Source organism: Odocoileus virginianus, chromosome 4 (genome assembly GCF_023699985.2).
Source record: "Odocoileus virginianus isolate 20LAN1187 ecotype Illinois chromosome 4, Ovbor_1.2, whole genome shotgun sequence".
Taxonomy (NCBI): Eukaryota; Metazoa; Chordata; class Mammalia; order Artiodactyla; family Cervidae; genus Odocoileus; species Odocoileus virginianus.
Window position 1 is genome coordinate 67,950,450 of NC_069677.1, and position 26,801 is coordinate 67,977,250.

General features: G+C 48.9%; 1 protein-coding gene across 2 annotated transcripts; it reads left to right on the forward strand.

The window, feature by feature from the left end:
• On the forward strand, nucleotides 1-26,573 carry RBP1 (retinol binding protein 1). 2 transcript variants are annotated; one of them, XM_020905087.2, is made up of 4 exons: nucleotides 16-245; nucleotides 728-906; nucleotides 23,876-23,977; nucleotides 26,331-26,573. In XM_020905087.2, exons 1-4 carry the CDS (start codon nucleotides 173-175, stop codon nucleotides 26,382-26,384), a joined length of 408 nt encoding a protein of 135 aa, XP_020760746.1. In that variant the 5' UTR covers nucleotides 16-172; the 3' UTR covers nucleotides 26,385-26,573. The 2 variants fall into 2 exon arrangements, with proteins under 2 accessions (XP_020760747.1, XP_020760746.1); XM_020905088.2 differs by lacking the exons at nucleotides 23,876-23,977; nucleotides 26,331-26,573 and adding an exon at nucleotides 15,026-17,962 and having other exon boundaries at nucleotides 1-245.
• Nucleotides 26,574-26,801: the final 228 nt, after the last annotated feature.

Genomic DNA, 26,801 nt, shown 5'->3' on the forward strand with positions numbered 1-26,801 from the left:
TGGATCCTCCCGCCGGCTTTGTGCGCGCTTGCAATCCAGCTGTCGCCGCCCCCAAGAGCCCCCTGCCGCCGGAGACGCACATTTCCGGGCCGCCCACCACCCAGATCGCACTGCCTGCCTAGATCTGCTCCGGCCCGTTCGGTCCCCGTCGGGCCCCAGTCGTCCCTCCGAAATGCCGGTCGACTTCACCGGGTACTGGAAGATGTTGACCAACGAGAATTTCGAGGAGTACTTGCGGGCGCTGGGTAAGCGCTGCCCGCCGCGCTCTGTCCGGGCGCCCGGCCGGACGTCTGAGGGTGGGATCCCAGCGCCCTCCCGAGCCAGCCGCCCATCTGCCTGCCTCCGTCAGGCCTTGCCGCCGCCCCGAGCACCCGGGCCGCGGACCGGGCGTCTCCAGGAGCCAGAGACCTGCGAATTGCCGAACGGGGGTTGTTAGGGTTCATGGTGGTCAGTGTCTGATATTTGGCTCTCGACGTGGAGGATTTCATTAGAAAAGCTGGGCTTAGTTCTCGTTTTCAAAGGTTTAGCATAGGGCAGAAAACTTTGTTGTGGGAAAAAAGGAAAGAAAGGAAAGGACAGCCCAGCTGCACGCAGAGGCCGTGCTAATCGAGCAAGGAACTCCAGTGGTTTTCCTGGGGTGGGGGAAGCAGGCTCGTAGGGCCCCACTACCTTGGCAGCAGTTCTCCAAATGTTTTCAGCCAACTCTCTACCCTGGCACTCCCTGCAGATGTCAATGTGGCCTTGCGCAAAATCGCCAACTTGCTGAAGCCAGACAAAGAGATCGTGCAGGAAGGCGACCACATGATCATCCGCACGCTGAGCACTTTTAGGAACTACATCATGGACTTCCAGGTTGGGAAGGAGTTTGAGGAGGATCTGACGGGCATAGACGACCGCAAGTGCATGGTGAGGCTTTGCGTTTACCTGGGCATCTCCTTCCCAGGGTTCCTGACAAAGGTGGGGCTGGGTGATCCCAGAGGGGAGCAAGGGCCCTTGTGTTCTGAAGGGCAGAGATGTTCCACTCCCAGCCCCCAAGGTAGGCAGCACCTGACTCATCAAGTTCCCCTTACATCCTAACCAGACAGTAACAGGAAAGCTGTGGTTTGTTGAATCTCTACCATGTCCTGGCTTTGAGCCAATGCTTTCTTTATATGCTTGACTTCATCCGATCTTCACAACCCTTGAGGGAAGTCTGAGGACACCCATTTTACAGATGAGGAAGCAGTCTCAAAGAGATGTGCCTGGAGTAGCACAGCTAGGGCAGGGCTGGGCAGGATTCCAGGCAAATCTGTTGACTCTATCTGTACCTTAGGCTGGGGGAGGAAGGAGAGAAGAGAGGAAAGAAACAACAAAACATAAGCAACCTTTTTCAAGTAAACTTTCTACATGGCAGATCATGAAGTCCACTCTAGGGAGCAGAGGGCACTGTGATCTCTGCCTTCTGACCTGTCCCTCCTCATCCCCAAACTGGGGTTTGGCTCCCGGCCAGTGCCTTCCCTGTCTTCCACTGCTTCCAGGCGGCTGGCTGCCTTTGAACCTCGCAGCCAGCACCTACACAATGGGTCAATGCCCCCGCAGCCCAGGCCAGAAGGAGCAGCAGTGGAGGAGGGGAGTAAGCCACCCGTCAACAAGGGTGGGAAGTTGGTGACCTGGAGACCCCAATTAGCGCCACCACGCTGCCTCCAGAAGGTCAGCCTTGAGCCTCCATCAACATTCTGGGGGTCGCTGGGAGGTCAGGGTGCTGTCTGCCTCACTCTCACAGTCGGGTCCAGACCTAGGGGCCTGCCTTGCTTACTGATGAGATTCTCCTCATTCTTCTTCCCTATCCCCTCCCACCATTCACTGAGGGGCTACTCCATGCCCTGCACTGTGCCAGCTGTTTGACTCCACAGTGAAGGAGGGATTACTAATCCCATATTTCTCAATGACTGAGGCTCCCGGTTGAAGAGATTGAAGAAGTGGGACTTTGAGGCCCAGACTCCTGCTCTGGGGTAAGCTCCTCTGTAGGTAGCCTTTGCGGAACCTGGTGCCTGGGCTTTGGTTGACTGTGGTTGAAGGAGTGCCAGTGTCTGGGGATAAAGAGCCCCAGGCCAGGATGACTCACCCTTCCTGATTTCTTGAATCATCTGAAGGGGATCAGGAGTCAGTGATTACACTCAGAATTGTGGCGGAAGAGGGGGTGGCTGGCAAGGCGGATCCTCGGAGAGGCCGCTGGTGGGAGAAAACACTGTGGTTGTAGTGAAATGTCAGGTCATGCTTCTAAAACACCCAAGGCCTCTTAATCCTCAGAGAGGCTCACAGTGGGAAAGGAGACTTTCAGTCAGAGTCCGCCTTGATAAAGTGGGGGCCCTGCCTGTCGGACCACTGCCCAAGGACTGGTCCCTGGCTCATTGCCTCGAACCGAATGTGAGAACAGTCCTTGTCCCCAGCCTACTCTTGAGGTACTTACAAGGCACAGCAAGCATCTCTGTTTATTTTGGGTCCCTGCCACTTCTGGAATGTGCTGGCTTATACTTGCTTGGCTAATTACCTTTGCGCTTTCATTCCCACTCTTATCCATTAATGTATGAAGCATTTATTGATCACCTGGTAATACTAGTTAATACAAGCAGACCTTGGAGAGACTGCAGGTCCAGCCCCAGATCTCAACAATAAAATGAACATTGAAATAAAGCGAGTCATACAAAGTTTTCCTTTTCCCAGTGCATATAAAACTTTTGACTATACTAGACTGTGATTTATTAAATGTGCAATTATATTATGTGTAAACAGCAGTGTATACACCTTAACTGAAATGCTCACCATCATCTGAGCCTTGGGCAAGTTGTAAGTTGTAATCTTTTTACAATATAGTACTGTCAAAGATTACTGATCACAGATCACCATAACAAATAGTGAAAAAGTGTGAAATACTGGGAGAATTACCAAAATGTGACACAGAAACCAAATGTGAGCAAATGCTGTTGGAAAAATGGCATCAATAGACTTGTCTGATGCAAATTTGCTATGCACCTTCAATCTAAAAAGCGCAGTATCATCAGGGACTCTCCGAGTGGTCCAGTGATTAAGACCCTGCACTTCCAATGCAGGGGGTGCAGGTTCAATCCTTTGTTGGGGAACTAAGATCCCACATGCCCAGCAGCATGGCCAAAACAAACCCACAGTGTTTTCGAAGTGCAATAAAACAAGGTATGCCTGTACTCATCGAGTGCTGAAGTACTGTTCCAGTTTTATATTAACTCACTGAATTTTCACAACACTGATTTTAACCCCATTTTACAGACGAGAAAACCAAGGCAAGATTTCTTGTTGTGTGACCTTGGTGGATTAAGTAAGTGGCAGAGGGAGGGTTTGCATGTGGTCTGACCCAGTGGAACATGTCACAATCTCTGATATCCAGGAACTCACAGTCTTTGTAGCAGAGACAGATGCACACAGAGTCAGAACACAGTGTGACCAGTGGTGACAAAGGGAAGCACCAGAAGAATGAATCCCAGAAGGAGTTCCGGAGGTGGTGATGTCACAACTTACTGTAACAGGGTGGGTGGGTGGGTGGGTAGGAGGGAGGGAGGAAGGGGTTTGGCCACCCTCTTTTCTTAGCCATTAGCTCTGTGGTAGGTGAACAGATCAGGGAGCCCAGCAGCTGGGCAAACTCAGTGACATTGGGTGAGGATCCACGGTCACGTCTGCTGTCTTGGGATTCATGGAGGCCCCCTCCCAAGTAGACAGCAGGCACTTACCTTGCTGTTGCCTATGGAGAAGATGGGCGGCCCTCTGCTCCGGCCTTCCTTTGGCCCCTGACTGCAGAGAAGTCCTTCCCAGCTATCCAGTTGGATTGGGCAGCCACAGGGAAGAGCCATGGCTAGGGGAGGGTGCAGGATAATACAGTGATAGCAACTATCTAGCCTGGTGCTTGTGAATGGAGGGGAGCTGCCTGCAAGAGCCCACATGGCCCAGGCCAGGGCCCCCGGGGGTCCTGAGCAAGGTGGTTGCCAAAGATAATGTCCTTTCTGCTCCCGGTGCTCTGCACCCAGCAGGAGGAGCTGTGGCTGGAGGAAACCAGTTCTCAGCTTCAGCTGGCCTCATTCTAACACATTCTTCCCAACACATTGTGAGTAGCTCATTTCTCACCTGTTGTGTTCATTCCTATCTTGGTCCTACAAGCATTTCATTGGTGTTTATCTTTGCAGCCCTCGTGTTACTGACATGAATCACACGGGAGTCCTGCCTTCCTGGAGCTCAGTGTAATGCAGGCAACAGACCAAAGCAGCCAATCATACTGAGATGGTGTGCTGATGGAGAGGGACAGGCAGAGAAAGACCCCCGGGTCTGGGAGGTCAGGAGCTGTTCCTGCAGAAAGTGGAGTCTCAGCAGTGGCTTGAAGGATAGGCAGGAAGTGGGCAGACAACAGAAGGGGAATGAGAACAAAGCCAAGGTCAAGAGAATAGCTCTTGTTGTTATCGTTGCTGTTCAGTCACTCGGTGTGTCTGACTCTTTGCGACTCCATAGATTGCAGCCCACCAGGCTTCCCTGTCCTTCACCACCTCCCAGAGCTTGCTCAAACTCATGTCCATTGAGTCGGTGATGCCATCCAACCATCTCATCCTCTGTCGTTCCCTTCTGCTTTCAATCTTTCCCAGCATCAGGGTCTTTTCCAATGAGTCAGTTCTTCGCATCAGATGGCCACAGTATTGGAGATTCAGCTTCAGCATCAGTCCTTCCAATGAATATTCAGGGTTGATTTCTTTTAGGGTCAATCCTAAAAGATTTGGTTTGATCTCCTTGCAGTCTAAGGGAGTCTCAAGTGTCTTCTCCAACAGCACTTGGTACTTGCTATTTCAAACCTGTCCCACACCAACCCTGGGCTCAGCCTGGGAACACAAAGGCACCCAGGCCAGTGGAGGGGCCAGACACATCCTCAGGCCTTTACCACCCAGTGCAGTGGTGGAAGCACAGTGGGTGGAATACAGGGCTGGTAGGGCGAAGGGCAGGCAGTGGTCAAGGAGGGCTTCCTGGAGCTGTGGGGAGCCTTGAAGGACAAGTAAGAATTAGGGTGGATGTGAAAAGCATTTCAGGCAAAGGGAACCAGAGGTCACAGAAGGCCCAGAGGTCAGAGGAGGGCTGGCTGGGAGGGGTTTTATCAGGGAAAGTGGTGCAGTCGGCAAAGACTTCGAGTATAGGGTGTGACTGGGGAAGAAGGAAGTGCTGGGGCCCAGTAGGGGGCCTGGAAGTGACCAGATAGGCGCCAGAGAGCCTGGGAGAGGTGTGGTCAGGCTGCCATCCTCCCCAAAGGGCCCAGAGAGCTCTGCTCCTGCCTCTTTCCCTGGGAACCTTATCTGTCTTCTAGAACAGCAGCCAGAGGATGAAATCCGGCCTGCAGATGTGTTTTGTTTGGCTTGCACTATGTTTGACAAATTTCAGAGCCACTTGCCAGTGATTGCCAAAGACTGTTATGTCACAGAAAAATCCATATTCCTGGCTGTTCATATCCCAACAGAATCAAGACTGCTGAAAAGGCTGGGTGCCCCTTTAGTCCTGTGCCATGTAGATCCCCGGGACATGGTCACAGTTGCTCCCAGTTGATGGGACCTTTTCCACTTTACCCCAGCCCTCGCCCACCCCATTACCTGAAGTCCAGGATCAAACAGTCATATATCATTGTTTGCCTTCTGCATTCCTTAGAGCAGTGGTTTCCAGAGCTGAGATCAGCAGCAGCAGCAGTGTGTGAGGACTTGTTAGAAAAACAGATTTTCCAGCCAGACCCCAGGCCTCCCAGATCAGGAACTTTGGGAGTGAGGCCAACAATCTGGGCTTCAATAAGCCACCAAGTGGTTCTGGTGCAACTAAACCTTGAGAACCACCACTTTGGAGAAAAGAAACCTGTGTGTAATGTGTCTCTAGAAAAAGTGGAAAACACTCAGTGATATTTTTTAGGCCCAGTGTAGAGGGCCACAAGCCACCAGATGGCTTAGCCCATTCCTGGACCCCTCTGGACATGACAGCCATGTCCAGAACCACCTGAAATGGCTCTGCAGTCTCGCCCCAGGCTGACGGGTGGAGGCACTTAGATCTATGGAGCCCAGGATCACTCAGCTCACATTTCCAGTCAGTTCTGTTCAGATCTTTACATGACCACAAGCAGTCAGCGCTGTCATCTTGGTGGAAGTGTGTTAAGCCTGGGTACAGCTTTTCTCCACCGCCTCCTGCATGCCTTTATCCATTAAAATGAAATTGCAGGCCCAGTTTGAAACCAGTATTATTTATTGAATCTAGTAGATGGAGGCTTTGGCAGAGTGGGGCACCTGCCAAAAGGAAGGTGCTCCTTCACTTCAAATACTGTTCCCCACACCCTGGGCCAAGGAGCCCCTCAGCGCAAAGAACCACCCGATTCCTGATTCCAGCTCCCCCGGCATGAGCTGCTTTTGTGGGGAGAAGACGAGCCTCGGCCAGGGTCCCAGCCAGGAACCTGGCTCTGCGTGCTGGTGGCAGAAGGGTCATTTGTCATCCCACCGTGGACCCTGGGGAAATGGCAGCTTTGTACACTCAGGAGCGGGCTCCTCCTCCCAGGCCGAGGCCTCCCCTCCACCTCCAGCCTTGAACTCGGGATGACCCCTTCCACAGAGCCTGCCTTCCGCTTCCAGCCTTCTGTTGCTGCTGTCTGTTTTTATTGTAAAAGGAAAAAAAGAATTCAAACAGCACAGGAGACAGTGGACTGAAAAGGAAAGGCCCCTTCCTTACTCAGCCTTGTTCCCACTCCCCAGAGGTAATCACTGGTACTGTTTCTGGCTGGTCTGTTCCAAAATCTTCCTCAACTATAGAAGCCAGTAGCTCTGTAGCTATTGAGTAGGTAATTGGTCAATTGTTGTTAGTGAACTAAGTCGTGACTCTTGAAACCCCATGGACTATAGTCCGCCAGGCTCCTCTGTCCATGGGATTTTCCAGGCAAGAATACTGGAGTGGGTTTCCATTTCCTTCTCCAGGGGATCTTTCCGACCCAGGGATCAAACCCACATCTCCTGCATTAGCAGGTGGATTCTTTACCACTGAGCCCTCTGGGAAGCCCCCCAGGCAGAAAAGACAGAGAAACAGAGAGACAGAGAGAGAGGAGGGAGGGAGGGAAAGAAGGAGAAAAAGAAAGAAAGGAAGAAAGAAGGGAGGGAAGGAAGAAAGGGTCTACTTCTTTGCACATTGTTTTCTCAATGATATTTCTTCAACATCTTTCTATATCAGCACTTACATGTTTCATTTCCTTCCCTCCTTGACTTACTTTCATCCATCCATTCATGCATCTAAGTATCTACCAAACCTCTGTAAACAGTGTGGCTTAAACTATTTTGCCAGCTTTCTGATCCTATTCTTGATTCATTAAAGAAATTTCTTTGATTCTTATTTTAAAAAAACAAAAACACGATGTCACTGGCAGAATTCACTCCCTGGGCTGCAGAGCTGAGAATGCCACTGGGTTTGAGAGCTTTCTGAGAGCTGCCCCTGCCCAGATCAGGGCCCCAGCATTTGGCTGGGTCCTTTCCAGGAAGGAAACACGGAGTGTCTTTCATAGCTAAAGTTCTTCGACCTTTGAAATGAGTGTCAGCAGCATGCTTTTTCAGGATTGCAAAAAGGAGAATTAAAGCAACCCAAATAAAATTCACAAAGTAGCTTTCAAGAATCACACTTGTTTGTTAGGTTTGGGGTTTTGTTGGGAACAAAGGAAAATAACATGTGCTAAATCCTTACCAAGTGCCATGCCTGCCCCTGATGATTTTAGCACTTTTTTCTCTTTTTGTCCCCACAACAAATGCTGTTTAGTAAGTATCATTATGTCCACTTTACAGATGGAAATCTGAGGCTCCCGGCTGAGGAATCTTTTTTTGCCCAAAGTCACTCAGTCAGCTGGTGGCAGAGGAAGGATTCTGACTTTCTGTTTACAACATTATACATTACAAAATCTTTCATGGAGCTCTGCTAAGGACCTAGCACCTCAATTTCTTATTGTGACCCTCATCACAACCTGGATGAGAGTGGTGAGAAGGCTTGGAGGTATGGAGAAAGGAGTGCTCGTATTAGGGTCAGACATCTGGTTTTGAATCCTCTCATCCTCCCCTCTTACTTAGTTAATAAAGCAACCTTAAGTGACTGAACACACTGCCTCTGTTTTCGTAACTGCTAAATGGGCATTGTGATTGCCACTCCACCTGGCTCACAGCACATTCTGAGGACTAGGGTGATAGCACAGGAAATAGGGCCTTGTGAAGCCACTATACTATGTCCAACAAGCAGGGGGAAATCCCTCTGAAACCCTGGACTACAGGCAGCGTTCTTGTGATGGCCACATGTTTACTGGAGGATTATAACTGTTTGTTTTTTTGATCAACATTGCTCTGCTACCCAACCAAAAAAGCACCTTCTTTTTGGTGGGAAGGACCTCTACTTACCCATGGGTTCTGGTGAAGCTGCAAATCCCAGTACATCATCTCTCCTGGGTTAAGCACCTTAAACCAGGGCCATGACAGTGTCCTGTGGCCTGTCCCGTGACTGTGTGTGTGACTAGGCCGGTCGTATGTTTCCTGCCACCTTCCATGGCTGCAGGAGATATTGAACAGAAGGAAAAAATGAAATGAGGCCAGTAGATAAAAAGAAATAATTGAGGAAGAGAGAGGGAGAGAGAAACCGCAACACTGGAGGGCTGCTGGAACTCCTGATACAACACCATTCCGAGACTTTTCACGTCCTTGAACCAGCTAGTATGTTCCCTTTCTTTTTCCCCTGAAGTGTTCTGCAGTTTTCCTGTTATTGCATCTAAAAACATCTTGTGACATAGAGTCCTACAGATCATAGGTTAAGAACCACTATGAGTTACAGCAGTAGTTCTCAAACTTAAACTCACTCCACATCCAGATTTTCTGATTCAGAAAGTCTGGAGTAGAAACCAAGAGCTTTTCTAACAAATTCCTGACTGATGCTGATGCTGTGGGTTCAAAGACCATGCTTATGATAACTACTAAGAAAGAGAAATGAGGAAGTGGGCTGGCCCATGCCCAGGTTCCGATGATGTTCTTTTCATGGTTCAGTGTGCTGGAGTTAAGGGTGGCCATTTTGGGGGACTAAGTGAAAGTGGAGAGATGCACTCGAGTCCATGTGGATGCCTGGAGACACCAAACTTGCAGCAGCCCGTGATGGTTTGTGACTCAGGGTCTGAGTAAGTGATACCAACAGTGTGTGCAGCTGGACAAGTGCAGGATACAGCAGAGCAACTGGGAGTCTTGGCTTTGAGATGGACCTGGATTTGAATCCTGGGTCCACCCTCCAGCTGTGTTTCCTTTGGGAACATACTCTTAACTCTTTGGACCTCAGTGTCCTCATTTGTAAACAGGAGCCAAAAATATTATTAGTACCACTGATAGGATGGTTGTGAAAACTATGTGGTGATGAATTATCTCAAATTTCTATTGCTATGTAACAAACCACTCCAAAACTTAGTGCTCCAAGACTCCAAAACAATAACAGTTCTTTATTTTCTTCATGCATCTGCAGTTTGTTCAAGGCTCAAAAAGGGAGGCTCATCCCTGCTGTGTGCCATGTCTGTGAGGCATTGGAGGGCCCACTTTCCAGATGGCTCACTCATACTCACTCTCTACTGGCTCCTTGAGCTTCCTCACAACATGGCAACCGGGTTCCAAGAAAAAGGGGGCCAAGAGAATAAAGGAGAAGTATATGACGTTCTAATAATCTACGTAGCCTCTGAAGTCATATAGAAAGAATTTTGCCATACTCTCTTGGTTCAGGCAGTCCCAAAGGCCCACCCATCTTCCCAAGGAAGGGAACATGGACTCCACATCTCAGTGCAGATGTGACAAGGTTCTAAAAGAGCATGTCAGGTGGAAGATACTTTACAAAATTCAATGTGCTATATGCAAGCTAAGTGGTTACCACATTGTTGGTGTATGGTGAGTACACAGTGGGAGTTGGAATATTATTCTCTGACTAAAGCTTGGAGGTCTGTCAGGGCTGGGCTCTTGTTTCTGACTAATCTCAAGCAGCAGATGAACCCACAAGGACTCTGAGCGGGTGAGAGAGGGTGTGTGGTACCTGGAGATGGGTCTCTGCAGGCAAAGCGGGAGCTCCACCTCCCTGGCTGCCCACCCAAGGCAGGCCCAGCATGAGAGGCTGGTGTGTGGGTTGAAGAGGAGAAGGACAGCCTCAGAGTGTTGGTAGTGGTCCAGGGCTTCACCTTCAGCCCTGTTGTACCCACCTCCACAAGTCCCAGATAGACAGGTCTAAACACTGTGTCTACACACCTGAAACTGCCTGTGCATGTGCCCTCAGTGTGGGAGCCTCCTTTTTGCTGGTTTACCACCTCAGTCACTCAGGATTCCTAGGCCCTCACAGGTGAACCCAGACTCCTATCTGCACAGGACCTGGAACTAGGAAACCCCCTCCAGGCACCCAGAGGCTGTAGACATGATTCCCCTTTCTCCATGGAAGTCTGCCCAGAAATCAACATTGGCAGACATCTCACCTGGGCTCAGGGATTTATTCCTTTATGACTTGGAGTTGACTAGAAGTCCCTCTGACAGCAGAGACTGTGCCTGATTCACAAAAGCTTTCTCCCTGGGAAGCATTTTTGTAGCTGTCTGTGTTGTATAAATGGAGTTGTGCTAGAGCGTCACACACACACACATTAACACATACCACCCGTTGTCCTCAAAGAGGAACCCTGGGTCCCCTCATGCCACCTGAATTTCTACCACGAGAGCACATTTATTTTGGTTAAGTATCTTAAGACTCTCTACTTGTTTCCTTTAGTGTACAAATAGCTTAGATTCCTTCTTCCCTCCCTTTCTTTCTTGACCTGAGGGTCCAAGGACAGCATAGGAATAGTCTAGGGGAAAACTGTGTAAAACAAGACGAGTGTGAAGAACATGAAGTCAGGACTGGAGGAGAACCCAGCCTGCAAAATCGGTCTTTGCCAGCCTTACAGTAGAACTGGCTCTGCACTCAGAAAATGAGCGGGGGGAATAAAATCCCATCTGATAATGTGCAATGAGTCAGAAAAATTATCTTATTCTTTGACTCCGAGATCCCACTTATGGGATTACATTCCAGGAAAATAATTCAGAAGATAGGCTATATCTATTACTATTTGTACAAAGGAATTTGTAGAAGCTGGGCAGTAATAATCCTCAACGGCCCATAGAATCAGAGCCACCCTCTGAGGGCTATCTACTGCAGGCTCTGCCCTAGTGCCTGATGTATAATGTATTACATATTCAGTCCTCCAACAACCCTAGAGCTGAGAGGTACTCTTCCTTTTAACAGACAGGGACCCGTGATCCTGCCAGGGTCACACTCCTGGTTAACCATAGTCCAGGATTCAACTTCAGACCTCTGACTCCCAACTTTGTGTAGTTTACACAACAGGCCGCCTCCTGCTATTGTCCCTAAACGCCTGGGACCGCAGGCATTTAGAGTGACTGTGGGCTTTTAATTCCATAGACCACTGTGTAGCCATGAAAGTGATTGCTGTGAAGATAAATGAAAAATGTTTATGGACAACCCATCCACAAGTTCCTAGATTCTGTTTCTTAATCTCTCTCTCCCCTTTCCCCATCGTCTGAGTATCTCTTGCCTGTAATAATAATAACAGTTAACATCTCTTACACTTAGCATGTGCCAGGCTCAGGACTTTCCATGGAGGATTTCATTTAATTACTCCAGTATCTTCACACTGATCTCCCTTCTGCCATCTTTCACATTCTGAAAAGGGAAACGGGCATTTCCCTGGCAGTCCAGTGATTAAGACTCTGCACTTCCAATGCAGGGTGAAAGGGTTCAATACCTGGTCAGGAAACTAAGATCTCACATGCTGCATGGAGTGGGCAGAAAAATTTTTAAAAATAAAAAGAGAACTGGATCATGTGTCTACTCCCCAGCTCAAAATCCAAAGAGTCTCCCCAGGGCTAATGGGCAAAATCCAGACAGCATTCAGGACCTCAGAACATGGCAGCACTTGCCTATCCAGCCCCACACCTGCCTCACACCTTTCACTTAGCCCCATCCCACCATTTGCACATACCATCCTCTTTTGCACCTCTTTGCACTCTTCCCTGGGGTAAGTCCCCTGCTTCCTCTCCCTGGGAGGATACTTACTCATGGTCAGGACCAGCCCAAGTTTAACTGCTCCCTAGACCTCACCCTGATTCCCCATCCCCCTTCATCCTCCCCGTTGCCTCCTTGTCCCTCTTCACAGGTGCTGCCCCAGGGCCCCTGTGATGCTCAGTGCATTTGAGATGCTAAGCAGTGGGGCCCACATTTTTATATCTCCAGTGCCTGGCACAGTTAGCTCCAGTGTGTTTATGAAATGAGCATATAAATAGTGGAACCTCAAACAGTATAGGTGGTCTTCATTGACCATATCTACGAGATCTACTTGCCATTAAAAACTAGCTAATGTGTCTTTGAATTCTCACAATTCTATGATAAAGATGCCAAAATTCTTCCTAAATTGAGGGAAATATTAAGAAATGAATAGACATCATTTGTCTGAGATCAGGGAGTAGCTGGTGGAGCCGGGATTTAGATCCAGGCTGTCTAACTTCAGGTTGTTACCAGAGAAAGACGGAGGGCTCTGAATTAGTTTCTCTGTGAGACTTTTGCAGTCTCAAATGCTGTTTCTCCCAGGGAAGCTGTGGTGTCCTGGGATGGGATTGGTAGGGGAGGTGAGAGGTTTGGCTTTCATCTCATTCTCCCTGACAGTGGAGGCTGCCCTGCTGGCCAAGATCTGCAGCTTCCAGGCTGAGGGTAGCTGTTCTTGGCCCTCCTCTAAACTCTTGCTTGTCCACAGTCCATTTCCCTTCAAGGCAGGGCTGGGCAGTCCGACTACAGCATAATCGGTTCAGTTCATCTTTGGAGTCCCATCTCTGACGCTTAACAAATTGGGTGTCATTTAGCAAGTGACTTCACCTTCCTATGCCTTCACTTGTCTGTGAAATGGGAATAATTATCAAGTAAGGGGTATCTGCTTCACAATGAAGATTAGATGCAGGAAAGCCTGCAGTCAACTGCTCCATCAGTAGGACCGGTTATCAGCAACTCTCTCACTTTGTAAATTGTGTCCTCTGGGAGACAAATTCTGCAGAGAATTTGTGAAGAGACACCTGGCCACTTAGAGAAGAGCTAGCAGGTTACATGTGCAGAGGCTGGGCTGCAGGGGCACCTGCCTCTTTATACCCACTGAGAACAGGGGGCATGGAGGGCAAGGCCGAGAGCTAAGAAGAGTCCAGCTCTAAAACAGGTCCTTCCAAACCCTTGTTTCATTTCCTCCTGATGGCTTTGTTCTGTGGCAGGACTCATTAGCCCCCTTTTGCAGATAAAGTGTTCAAAAGGTAAATGGCTGGGGTCACCCAGCTAGAAAGAGGTGGAGATGGATTGGAGTCCAGACTAGCCTCTGTCCAAGGCTATCATTAGGTCCCTCACCAGTGCCCAGCTAGGTCAGGCAAGTTGCTGTCTGATGGCTAGACCAGCCTCACACACAGTCTGCCCGGTTCAATGGCAATAGCATCCATGGCAGCAAGATGTTCCTGTGGAGCAATGGGCAGGCTGTGGGCTCAGAGGCAGGGAGAAGTGGATGGAAACTGTGACGCCTGCTCATTCTGGCTGTGTAGCCCTGGGCATGGCCCTAAGCACTCCAGGCCTCAGAAACTCAGAGCCCATGTTGTTCCAATGGCTAACCTGTTTCTGTGAGGCTCATCTACGGAAATGGAATTCCCCGGTGGCTCAGATGGTAAAGCCTCTGCCTACAATGCGGGAGACCTGGGTTCAATCCCTGGGTTGGGAAGATCCCCTGGAGAAGGAAATGGCAACCCACTCCAGTATTCTTTCCTGGAAAATTCCATGGACTGACGATCCTGGTAGGCTACAATCCATAGGGTCGCAAAGAGTCGGACACAATTAAGCGACTTCACTCACTCACTCAATCTATGGAAAAACAAACAGCCACATTGCCTAGGATGAAAAAGTGAAAGTGTTAGTGACTCAATCGTGTCTAACTCATTGCGACCCCATGAACTGTAGCCTGCCAGGCTCCTCTGTCCATGGAATTCTTCAGGCAAGAGTACTGGAGTGGGTAGACATTCCCTTCTCTAGGAGATCTTCCTGACCCAGGGATCAAACCCGGGTCTTCTGCATTGCAGGCAGATTCTTTACCATCTAAGCCACCAGGGAAGCCCCTTGCCTAGGACAGCTTGTCTGTTAAAAAAAAAAAAGGGGGGGGAGGGGTGTTCATTACTCATTTGCAAGAGTACCCCTAGAATGTTTTCCGCCATTTTATTTATACTGTTGAGTCAACAAACAATACTGTGCGTTTTTCTCTGCTCTAGATGCTAAGGTGGGGCTGGTGTCCTGCAGTAGATAAAAGTATCATAGATTCAAAGGAATTCTTCATCAAGACGTCCTGACCTGCTTGCCTTCCCTGGTTGCTGAGCTATCATCTCTTATCTTCCGGGAATTGTTTGTTTCTGTTTGCTTTGAAAGATAAACAAGAAAATAGAGGCCAGAAGTTCCCATGGAAGAGATGAGGCCTCCCCTGAGCAGGTTCTGCCCTTCTGAGCCCCTCTGAGCACCTTCTGGCAGGACGGCCCCTCCTTTACTCCACCCCAACTGCAGGTGGACTTGGGAATAGACCAATTCCTTGTACCTGACCAAGTAGTAAAGCCAGCCTGCCTGCCAGATAGGCAAATATTTAGATTTTCCATTGTGCCAGATTTGGCGGGTTGGAGCCACAAAGTTGTAAAGTGAGGAAAAAGAGATGCTGGTACATTCTAGGGTTGGAGTGCAGAGTTAGTCTCCCTGAGGGGTATCTTTCCAGAAGGGTCCAGCCAGGCAAAGCCCATTTGGAAGCCTCACTCACGCAGCCCCTGAGCTCCCTGCATCTGTATAGGCTATTCCCTCAGCCTGAAATTCCCTCGTTCCTCTTTTCCAATTTTTGTTTCTTAACCTAACTCTTGATGTTTTTTGGTGTCGATTCCAGCATCACCTCCTCCAGGAAGCCTTCCCTGATGGACCTCTGTCTCCACTTCAGAGTCTGATGAGGTGCCCTCCCACTTCCACAGTCACCGTCACCTGCCTCTACCAGCACTTGCTGTTCCGCAGGAATTCTCTGTCTGTCTTCAATAGTCTGTGAGCTCTTTAGAGCAGAATCTTCATCTTTCATGCTTCTGTTTCTAGCATATGAGGCTGGTGTGCAACCTATCTTTGCTGAGTGTTGTTCACTTACACAGAAAAGTGACAGTTGTTAGTCACTCAGTCGTGTCCAAGTCTTTGCAACCCCATAGACTGTAACCCGCCAGGCTCCTCTGTCCATGGGATTCTCCAGGCAAGAACACTGGAGTGGATAGCCATTCTCTTCTCCAGGGGCTCTTCCCAACCCAGGAATCGAACCCCGGTCTCCTGCATTGCAGGCAGATTATTTATCGTCTGAGCCCCCAGGGAAGCCCTCGATTACACAGAGCTGTGATGCAAAACCTTATTGTTCATGCAAGGGTCAGCTTATATCAAGGAAATGCAGAGTCCAGTAGCCAAGAGCATAGGCTCTGAGGTCAAACCTCATCTCCCCACTTCATGACTGGGGGACCTTTTTTCAAAAGTTATCTATTTATTTTTGGCTTCATTAGGCCCTCTGGTGGCAGCGAGTGGGCTCTTTAGTTGTAGTGCCCTGACTTAGTTGCTCTAGGGCATGTGGGATCTTAGTTCCCTGACCAGAGATCAAATCCATGTCCCCTCTATTGGAAGGTGGACTCTTAACCACAAGGAAAGTCCCAATGACTGAGTGACCGTAAAGCCTCAGTCTCCACATATGTAAATTGGGGAGAAGCATCACTGCCCCAGGAGGTTTAGGGAATCAAACTGATATGTTAGTCACCAAGTCATGCCTGACTCTTCGCAATCCCATGGACTGCAGCATGCCAGACTTCCCTGTCTCTCACCATCTCCCAAAGTTTGCCCAAGGTCAGGTCCGTTGAGTCAGTGATGCCATCCAACCATCTCATCCTCTGTCGCCCTCTTCTCCTTCTGTCCTCAATCTTTCCCAGCATCAGGGTCTTTTCCAGTGAATCAGTTGTTCACATCATGTGGCCAAAGTGTTGATATGACCCAAACTTTAATACCCTGCCCAGCATGCAGTGAGTATTCAGTACCTGATTGGGGGTGATGATGATGATGGCAATAATGACAGGATGCTGTTCCACCGGGAAGTACCCAGCAAACAGCACACAGGTGGCATTGGTGCTAGTTAGATGTCTGCCTTCCCTCCAGGCTGAGCTGCTTCATGGCAGAGCTTGGGTCCAGTCCAGACTTCGGGCCATCCTCAGTACCGAGCCCCTGGAATGACTGAGCCCTGTTCCATAGGAACCCCATAACTTTCTCCAGCCTCACTCCCTCTTCCCCAGAAACTTGGCCTCACAGGACCTTGAGCTCTCTAATGGTTTGTTGTTTTAAAATTAATCCTGGGTACTTTCTGGAATTTTTAATGATTTTTTAAAATGACTTGTCAAGATTTAACATTTTATTGTTTTGCCTTAAGATTCACGTTATCATTTGCTCTTGGCTTCTTCATGGTATTAGAATCACATTTGTCCATGCCCATGAAGGCCTGCTGTGGCTTTACGGGTCTGTAGCTGTTGCTTCTAACAGCTTTTATGTACCTAATTACTTGTTCGTGTTTTAAGGTCTTATTAATCTAGTTTTAACCTGCTTTAAGAATGAATTGGCTTTTCCCTTGAATGTGGTAATTTTAGGTCATTGCCAGCCCCCTGGTAATGGATCAGAAGATCACCCAGGCTGGCCTTCCAGGCAGGGGAACTCGTGGAGTCAGCCAGAAAGAAATGGGTTCAAGTGATGGCTTAACCCCCAACCCTGAGATGGCTTGGGCGGGTTACTTAACAAGCCTAATTTTGATCAGCCATAAAGCTTGAACTGTAAAGCTCCCAGCACCGTACCCAGCACTTGGCAGGTTCTCATTTACCTTCCCTGTCCTTCCCACCCTCCCACTTCCATATTTAACAGTATTAGAGTCTTAAAAACCTCCTCCTTGTCCCAGAAACCCTCAAAAGGTGAAGCACCAAACTCCAGGAGGAATGGCCAATTTGTATCTTTTATCCTTTCACATCACGTATAGAAAGTGTCTAGTCACTGTCTAGATTTTCAATTTTCCCCTTAAATTTAAAGAGCACAGGCTTTGGAGGGTTCTGGCCTTTGCAGGCAGAACCAGTCATGGACACGACCTCCCTTCTTAGGACTTGGCTTTGGAACCACAGAGGCAATTGGGTCCAGCCCTAGGCCTCTGAGCAGAGGCCTCCCAGAGTTGGGAGGGCGAGTGCAGAAGGACCACTGATCCATCACCCCCCTGTTTGTGGGAGTGGATGTTTGGGGCTCTAAGGATCATTACAAATTCTTGGCCGCTAAGTTGAATTTCACTCTCTATGGTTCATGCCAGGTCACTGGGTCCATTTAGTGGGAATGGTCTGTCACTCCCAGTACAGGTCACTCAGATGAAGTGTGGGGCCTCAAGGCACCCTCAGAACCAGCTTCCTCAGCCTGCTTGTGGGAGCTGAGTTTTCTATGTCACCTCCATGCCAGCTTGGGTTTCTAAATGGTCAGGGGAACTGGATAATGTCTTTTGAAGTGGCAGTCCCCTTTCAGAGGACTGACTGTCTTCACTCATCTTTTGGTGCATGTGTTTCTGGGAAAGCTGTTGACAAGGCCAAAGTGTTGGGGGTTATTAGCTTTTAATAGAAAAGTTGGACCAGCTGCCTTGGGCTACAGCTCATTTGCAGACTTCAGATGGCCTGTGAGAATTACTGTTGGGAGGGGAGCTGAAGGTGGCCATGCGTTCCCCTTGTCCTTGACTTGTCTGGGCTTCAGTTCCAAGGTGGGGCCCCAGAGCCCATGGTGCGGGCTGCGGGTGGGGGGGGGGGGACACTATACTGTCTCCATGATCTGTACCATACCCACCTCAGCTCTCATTGGCACCTGCCTTCTGTGCCTCTTAAAAAGCAGCAGGAACATCCTCTTGCCTAAAAGTGCCCCACTAGACCCTGATTATAGGATAAAGCCATGGTGGGTGTCCAAGCTGGGAAATTGAATTGAATGACCTCTTAAAGACCCTTTCAGATCTGCATTCACAGTGCAAGCTGAGCCTCATTCCAGACTTTGCCTGATGTGCCAAAGGTGGCTGCTCACCACAGAGGGAGGTCACAGAAGAAGTCACTGGGTTCCGGGAAAGGTTGTTATCATAAGCTATGTTTTGTGTCATAAGAAAACAAGCGACCATTGTTTGTTAACCACCCATTTCCCAACATTCTTTCCTTCTGTCCTCTCATGTGTTTGTAGATGATCTCCCTCCTCCTTGGCTCCCCACCCCTTTTCTGTTCTTAGGACAGATCTGTTCCTCTGGGAAATGGCTGGTTTATTCCCACAGGATACAAAGCTTAAAAAAGAAAAATCCACATCCACCAAGTGTGAACAGGGAAGAGCAAAGTGGGAGAACTCAATCGCATGTTCAGAGCCACCACAGCTGTCAGTGGGGAGTCTCCAAATAGGTCTTCTACTTAAACAAAGACGAATTAACTTTTAGGGGAAGCAGACATCACAGGGCTCCCGGGCACTCGAGTCAGCAGGCAGCCCTGCAGGGTCTCTTCTTGGATCCAAGTCTTCTGGAACGGAAGGCACTTCGAAAACATTTAGCCATGGTAACTAGCTTGTCCATCACTTCTCTAATCTCCAACTTTAAAAAGAAAGGCTTTAAAAAAAAAAAAAAGAAACAAGAAACAAATGCTTTAGTTATTGTTCAACTTTGACAAGCAAATCCCACTCTTGTCTAAGTTCTGAATGTCATGATCACCATTACCTAGGGCCCCATACACAGGTCCTATGCATTTTATGTACATTATCTCTCATCCTCAGCATAAACTAGTAAAGTGGGTCTTGTTGTTATCCAAAGCCACATAACAAACCACCCCAAAACGTTAAAACAGCCACCATTTACTCTCATGGTTCTGTGGATTGATTGGGTGTTCACAGCTTCATGTGACTGCATTCAGCTAAAGGCTCTGTTGAGGAATCTCAGTTCTCCTATGGTGATCACTTTTTCTCATCCTCTGGAGCTTATCATGCAGTCTTGTCATGCTTATCTCTCCAGTAGAAGAGCCTCAGTTCAGTTCAGTTGCTCATTCATGTCCGACTCTTTGCGACCCCATGGACTGCAGCAGGACAGGCCTCCCTGTCCATCACCAACTCCCAGAGTTTACTCAAACTCATGTCCATTGAGTCGGTGATGCCATCCAACCATCTCATCCTCTGTTGTCCCCTTCTCCTCCTGCCCTCAATCTTTCCCAGCATCAGGGTCTTTTCCAGTGAGTTAGTTCTTCACATCAGGTGGCCAAAATATTGGAGCTTCAGCTTCAATATCAGTCCTTCCAAAGAACACCCAGGGCTGATCTCCTTTAGGATGGACTGGTTGGATCTCCTTGCAGTCTAAGGGACTCTCTAGAGTCTTCTCCAACACCACAGTTGAAAAGCATCAATTCTTCTGCGCTCAGCTCTCTTTATAGTCCAACTTTCACATCCATACATAACCACTGGAAAAACCATAACCTTGACTAGACGGACCTTTGTTGGCAAAGTGATGTCTCTGCTTTTTAATATACTAGGTTGGTCTAGGTTGGTCCTAACTTTTCTTCCAAGGAGCAAGCGCCTTTTAATTTCGTGGCTGCAGTCACCATCTCCTGTGATTTTGGAGCACGAGAAAATAAAGTCTGTCACTGTTTCCACTGTTTCCCCATCTATTTGCCATGAAGTGACGGGACCAGATGCCATGTGGAATGGCCTGTACTTCCTTAAAGCACAGCAGCTCCATCCCAAAGGGGAGGATCCTGAGACGATGAGCCCCCAGGGCTTCTGAAAGCACTGCTTGCCTTGTGCTTCCTGCTGTCCCATTGGCCAAGGCGACTCACACCACCAAGGCCAGAATCAGTGTGGGAGGGGGCTTCCTAAGCGCGTGAGCATCATATGAGCCACTGGGGATCCTGATGGAACAGTCTGTCACAGAAGGTACTGTGAATCCCTCTTTTGTAGATGAGGGCCCTGAGGCTCAGAGGTTCCTCCTGTTGCCCAAGGTCATTCCCCACAGCTCGGGACAGAGGATCCAGGTCTGTTGACTCCAGGGAATGTGTTCTTTGCTGATACAGCATTGGAGGGAGACAGATACCAGGAGCTGAGCTTCCCAGCCTCTTTAACCCAGAGGACAGCCCAGCAGGCTCCCTGGCCCCTTGGTGAGTGTTCCACCAGCAGACCAGGGCCATGGGGCAATGTGAGGGCAAAGGCAGCATCTGGAGGCATTAAAGGCATGCTCCAGGCCACGGTCCCAGTTACAGTCCAGCGCTATGACCCTGTCCACCTCCCCCTCCTTCAGCACTGGCCTGCTTGTCCTTAATGACTGTTTGGAATGCCTTCCCACTTTAGAAAGCTAGTCACATTTCCTCGAGAATAAGGGCCCTACTGCCTCTGTGCTTCCCCTGACGCCAGCGCCTACAACACTGAGCTATAACCACCTGGCATGTCACTGTCCCCCCTTCTCTGTGGTGGTCTCATAGGGGCATGGATCTTCAGGACCCAACTGTGGCTCCCAGCACCCACACCCAGCAATGGTTGGGCTGAACTGAAGGGTGTTCCTTCTGGGGGCTGCTCAGAGTCTTAGCGTAATGCCCATGTTTTCTCTGCAGCCCCTCAAAATTTACCAGATGTCTGCTGGGTGTCCTGCCTGGGCTGGGAAACAAGAGGGCACTGAGCCATGTAAGGCCCATGTTCCAGCCCAGGTTCTTTTCCTCATTAGCTGGGTGACACTGAGAATGTCACCTAACCTCTCTGAGTTCAGCCTCTCTTGTATCTTCAATACAGACGAGAGCAGGTCTCTTTTCTGTCTAACTCACCCAGGGTCAAGAGTCAACAGGAATTCTAGGCTGAGAAAGTACCTCCTGTGGAAACTGACATAGCATTTGTGTGTTTGGGATCCTTCTCTTTGAGGGTCTGATTTGTAGGGCTCTAACAAAGAGTTCTCTACACTCCAAGAACATTCCACTCCCTGAATCCCTAGATCTGTCATGAAGCCTGAAATTGTACCATCCATCATTCTTTTGATAAGGTATTTTTATTATCTATATCCAAATGGTCCCTATTAAAAGATGCCAAATGATCTGGAAAGGGTAACGTGTTAGCACCGGAGCAAAGCCTGCTTTACCATTAATGAACATCTCTTTCATGCTTGTTCTTTGACATTGATGTTGGAAGGGAAGCAGGTGTAAGCTTTCTGGAGATCAAGGTGATGATATTTATCAAAAGCCTTAAAAGTATGCCCACTTTTTCATGCAAGTTTTTTTGCCTCGGAATTTATTCTAACAAAACATTGTTCAAAACTGTATACACGGAAGTCTTATTTATAGCAGCACAGAATTATAAATAACCTAAATGTCCAAGAATAGGTAACGGGCTAAATAATGGTGTGCATGTACAAGGAAATACTGCCAGGACTGCCTTCCATGGGCCTGTGATCAGGGCAGCTCCACAGGCTCCCTTGGCTTAATGCTTTGCTGTCACTGTCTTAAAATTCTTGCATGCTTGCTAAGTAGCTTCAGTTGTGTCCGACTCTTTGCAACCCCAGAACTGTAGCCTGCTGGGCTCCTCTGTCTATGGGATTCTGCAGGCAAGAATACTGGAGTGGATTGCCATGCCTTCCTCCAGGGGATCTTCCCAACCCAGGGATCTTACATCTCCCGCGTTGGCAGGCAGGTCTTTTACTATCCTTTATCATCCTTAATCATTTTTAAAAAAAGAGTCTTCATTTTCATTTTTTGCTGGCTGGGCCTTACAAATTATGTATCCATTTCCTAAATATGACATAACAATTAATGCTTATGGAGAATATTTGTCAAAGTGGAAAATTACTTCTATTAAATGAAGAAACAGGTACAAAACCATGAATGATGCAATCCTGAACTGGCGTATCTTATGTCTCCTGCATTGGCAGGCAGGTTCTTTACCACTTGGGAAGCCCACTTTTTTAAAAACAAAAACATTATACTTAGAGATCCTGGCAGGTTACAATCCATGGGGTCGCAAAGAGTGGAACAAAACTGAGTGACTTAACACCTTCAACTTTCATACATAGAGAAAAAAAGACTGGACAGAAATGCACCAAAATGCTAGAGTAATTATCTCTGAAGAACAGGATTACAATATTCTTTTTATTACTGTGATCTTTTTTGAGCATTTCTTGCATTTTCTAGGATGGAGGTTATGAATCTGCTCCTTGGCTCTAATGTTTCCAGTAGCGACAGAAGTGTATCTCTTGTAACTGAGCATCATGGTTCTTTGTTGGTCTGGGTGCATCTGGAGCCCTCTGTATGCAGGGGAGACTTCCGAATAAACGTGAAGAGCAGCTCAGTTGATGAGGAGGCCAAGTGTTCCTAGGAGCTCCTTGAAGTTGATTTCAGTCCCCACCTCCCTTCACAGGCTGGGTGTGCACAAGGTGCTCAGCGAACGGTCATCCTGTCTGTGGCTTGAGGTCACTGGTAGCCCTTACCCTACACCCAGCTTCTCAGACGTTCACTTCATTCTGCTCTGACTTGGAGGTGGGACCTTCCCTCTGGCTTGGGGCTGGACATGTGCCCCGAGTGATCTCCGGACCAGGGAAATAAGCCACTCCCACCCCAAGTCCTCCCATGCCCCTACCCCTCTGGGCTCCGGGAGCAGAAAGCAGCTTGATCCCGGGCGGAGCAGGGGGCACACTGGCTCCACCTGTCCCCTTTGTGCCTGCCTCTCACGGCAGGCTTCATCCCAACAGTAGGGGGCGGTAGAGATCAGCAAACCCAGGCTGGAGACTAGGGGTGGAGTAGGAAGGGGGTGATCCTCCCGTAGGGAGTGCACCCCTCACTCCACACCCACTTCCCAGATTCCTCCTGCTCTCCCAAATCCTTTTCAGGAAATTGCTAACCGTCTTCCCAGCTGAGCAGGGCAGGAACACAGGAATCCTCAAAGCTTACCTCTGTGCAGCCAAGGTCTCTTGAGTTCATGGCCTCTGGCCACCTCATGTGACAAATGAGGACACTGGGGCTCAGAGAAGTGATGGACTTGCTCAGAGCCTCACAGTGAAGGGATGCATGGGTTTCTAACCTCTCCAGGGGGGAGGGCAGAGCTCACATGGACCAGAGGTGGGTAGCTACAGATACAGGAGATACCCACTGCACACAGGTCCCAGTCTATACCATGGGCTTCTGGCTGTCTCCTGTCTAAATTCCAGCACTTCCATCTCTGTATTTCTGGGTAGGTCCATGTGCAAAGACTTGGCCTCCTCCTGCTGTCTGTCTGGCCATCAGCACACCCAATACCTGTAGTAGCACACGAGGCTCAGAGAACATGTGAGAGCTCAAAGATAGGGTAGGGTGGCGGCCTGACCGGAAGGGCAGACAAGTTGCTTCCTCCTCTTTCCCCACCACGGTCCCCTGGAACCTGGAACCAGACACAGAACCCTCTTGAGGAGCTTCCTGAGCATGCTCCACATCTGTGCCTGCCCCAGCCCCATTCTTAGCCTTTGCACTGTCAGCCCCACCCCAGTGACTTTTTCTCTCCCAATTACCCATTTACATTTATGAAAGTTTGTAAATTTTAAAACTGATTTGCATGTGATGGGCAAGGAGCACAAAGCGGTAGATTTCTCTAATGAAACTGACTTGAGCGCACCCTGGATTCTCAAGGTTGGGGCTGCCCCTACCCCAAAGCCCAGGGGCTGCTGGCTTCAAAATGACAACTGTATTTTTTGGCTCGGCAGACCACAGTGAGCTGGGATGGGGACAAGCTCGAGTGTGTGCAGAAGGGCGAGAAGGAGGGACGTGGCTGGACCCAGTGGATTGAGGGTGACGAGCTGCACCTGGTAAGTTCTGGAGGTCGGGAAGGTGGGTGAGTAAGCCAAGCTGGACCCCACAGGTCCTGGTAATGTTGGGGCCTGGGTGGACTTTGGAAGAATGCACCATGTCTGGGCCTTGGCTTTGCTCTGAAACTTCTCTTCCAAGGCCCTGGAGAAGATGCTTGAGTGATTTTAAAAACAGAGCAATGTGTTTAAGGTCTGGGCTGACCCAATTGTCCAATCAGAGGGAGGTGAGGAGGTGCATCTGCTAACCATCAGATGTGGAACCAAGCCTTTTAGCATTCCATATCTCTTTCAATTGTCTCAGCAACCCTATGGGCCAGGTACTGTTATGTTTCTTATTTTGGAGAAGACCTGGAGGCTCACATCCCAGTAACAGCTAGATGACAGAACTTACATGTGCTCCCAAATGACACCCATTTTCACCATGCCAAATTGTGGCTAGCCAGAACCAGGGTGACTGCTCTAAGCTTCTCAAGACATGATCTTGTTACCCCAAAACTGGGTTTACCTCTTGGTGGGTGTCAAAGATACAGCCAAGCCACAGATTGGGAGAAGGAAGGATTTAATCCTTGCAGCAAGTAAGAAGAACACTGGGCATTTTTCTGAAAGCCATGTCTTCCCAAATAGCAAAATTGGGGAAGTTTTAAGCCAAGGGCTCATGCGTATTCATGAAGGGTCTTGAGCAGAGGAGAATTCAGCACTGAGATGGGGCAAAGGTCAACAGAGTCCAAGCTTTAACTGATTGAAGTCACAGGGTTCAGAAAATGTCCATCCTTCACCTGAGTGGGGGCTTTAGTTCCTTCAGAACCCAGAGATTATCATGTGTATCCCTTGAGGAGGAACTCAGCCTCTGTTTTATCACAATTCTTTGACTGCTTTTCCTTGACTCCTGCATTTCTTCACTTGCCTTAGGATCATTATTTACTGAGACCTGTTCAAGGGTGGGCATTAGATCACAAAGTGGCTTCAGTCAAAAATGGTTTCTCTTATGTCCAAGGACCCCCTGCCCTATCTGCTCACAGTCTCAACAGTCTAGGTCAGGAGAGAAACCTTTCTTGGTTCAGGTGTGGGCCCTCCCAACCCTGTCCTCCAGCCTGGGACCGCTGGTTAAAGCCGCGTCTATGCTATCATTATCGGGAAAAAGCACATCCACACCCAGAGTAGAGGCCTTAGGCCTGGGGGTCTAAAGTACCACCTGCCCTCTGAGCAGAGACCTCACATCACTCCTGCTCCCTTGGAACTCTGTGTTCTTAGAAAGGAGCCACATACAGGTGACCAGGGTTCTAATCTGATTCACCAGGTACTTTTGGGAGGTGCTTTCTTTCCCTCAAGCTCACCTGGAAAACACCATCCTACCACAAAAGGCTTCTGCCGAGATCAGGGTCTGTAGGAGCTTCAGGACATGTGTGCACTAAGAAGAGGCACAAGGACATCGTATTCAGCGGCAGCTTACAGCCTGGGCTGCAATGCCTGACCTTGAACCAGTCTCCTTCTTGAGCCTCCATTTCCCCAGCTACAGAGCAGTGAGGGTGGGTTATGTGATCTTCATCAGCCCTTTCAGCTCAAAAGTTCTGTGACTTTTTGCCAGAGGTACAAAGTAGGGGACACAGGCCTCTTTTATTTGGCCATCCATGGACTTCATACTTTTTCAGCTAACAACTTAAAAATTAGGAGATGTTACATAAATATTCAAATTTCCAGCCTCCTACAAAAAAAAAAACAACAACAACAACTTGAAAGGTGTAGAAACACTGTGCTGTCGTTCTTGCTGGCAACATTCAGTAAGGGCTACCCTGCTGCATTTTAGTACTACCTTGGAGCTTTTAATATAAAAATTCCAGGACTCCACCACTGAAATGCTGATATAACTAGTCTAGCCTGGGACCCAGGCATTTTTCAAACTCCCTAGGTAACTCCAACGTGCAGCTGGAGCTTAGAACCACCATGCCAGTTTGCAACCCTGGTCTCAGTGACCTGTTGAGCCCTTTGGGGGTTGAGCCTTGCTTCTGGCCCTAAATTCTTGCAAATCTGTGCACAGTCTCTGACCTGGGCTTAGGCCTGGTGTTCTTAAAGCCTTTTGGCTCCTTGAGGGCAGTAGGAGGAAGGAGGCATCTGAGGGTCCTGTTGGTCAGCTCTGAGCCACATCTGTCTCCACCCAGCTCTATCTAGAGGGCATAGCCAAGACTGATGTCCCCTGACCCAGTTCATCTGACTTTCCAAGGAATTGTCTCATTCAGACCAACTCTTGAGGAAAAATAGCAGTCACAGATTATTTTCAGAGTTCCTGCTCCTGGACATGCTGAGCCCCAAGTGTGACCTTGCTTTGGCCAATAACAAGAATCTGTTTTTGTTTCAGGAGATGAGAGTGGAGGGTGTGGTCTGCAAGCAAGTATTCAAAAAGGTGAACTGAAGCTTGAGCAGATCTTGGTCTCTAGGAATGAGTGACATGATGGGGCCACCAGGGTCCCCCCCTTTCTGCACAGCATGGGACAGAGATGCCTGGCTACCCCCACCTCTGTTAGCAGAGTCTGTCTCTTGGTGTTGTCTCTTTTCCTTTTCTTCAAACGAAGCCATCCCAATAAAAGTGATTTCTGCTTGAGATATATGTTTTGAGGAAGCTTCAAAACCCCACTGTGCTCACATTTTCTCTGAAGGCTTCTGAAGCTGGCTTCTCTTAATGCCAACCCAGAGCAGAAGTGAAAAATTCAGCTACATGCCTGCAGGTTTAGTCCTGAGGTTACACTATGTGGTCTCTCCCTGGGGCATAGGCTTGGGTTCGAGATGTGTGGCCTGACATTCAATTGTCTATGTGTCAAGTACCTACCAT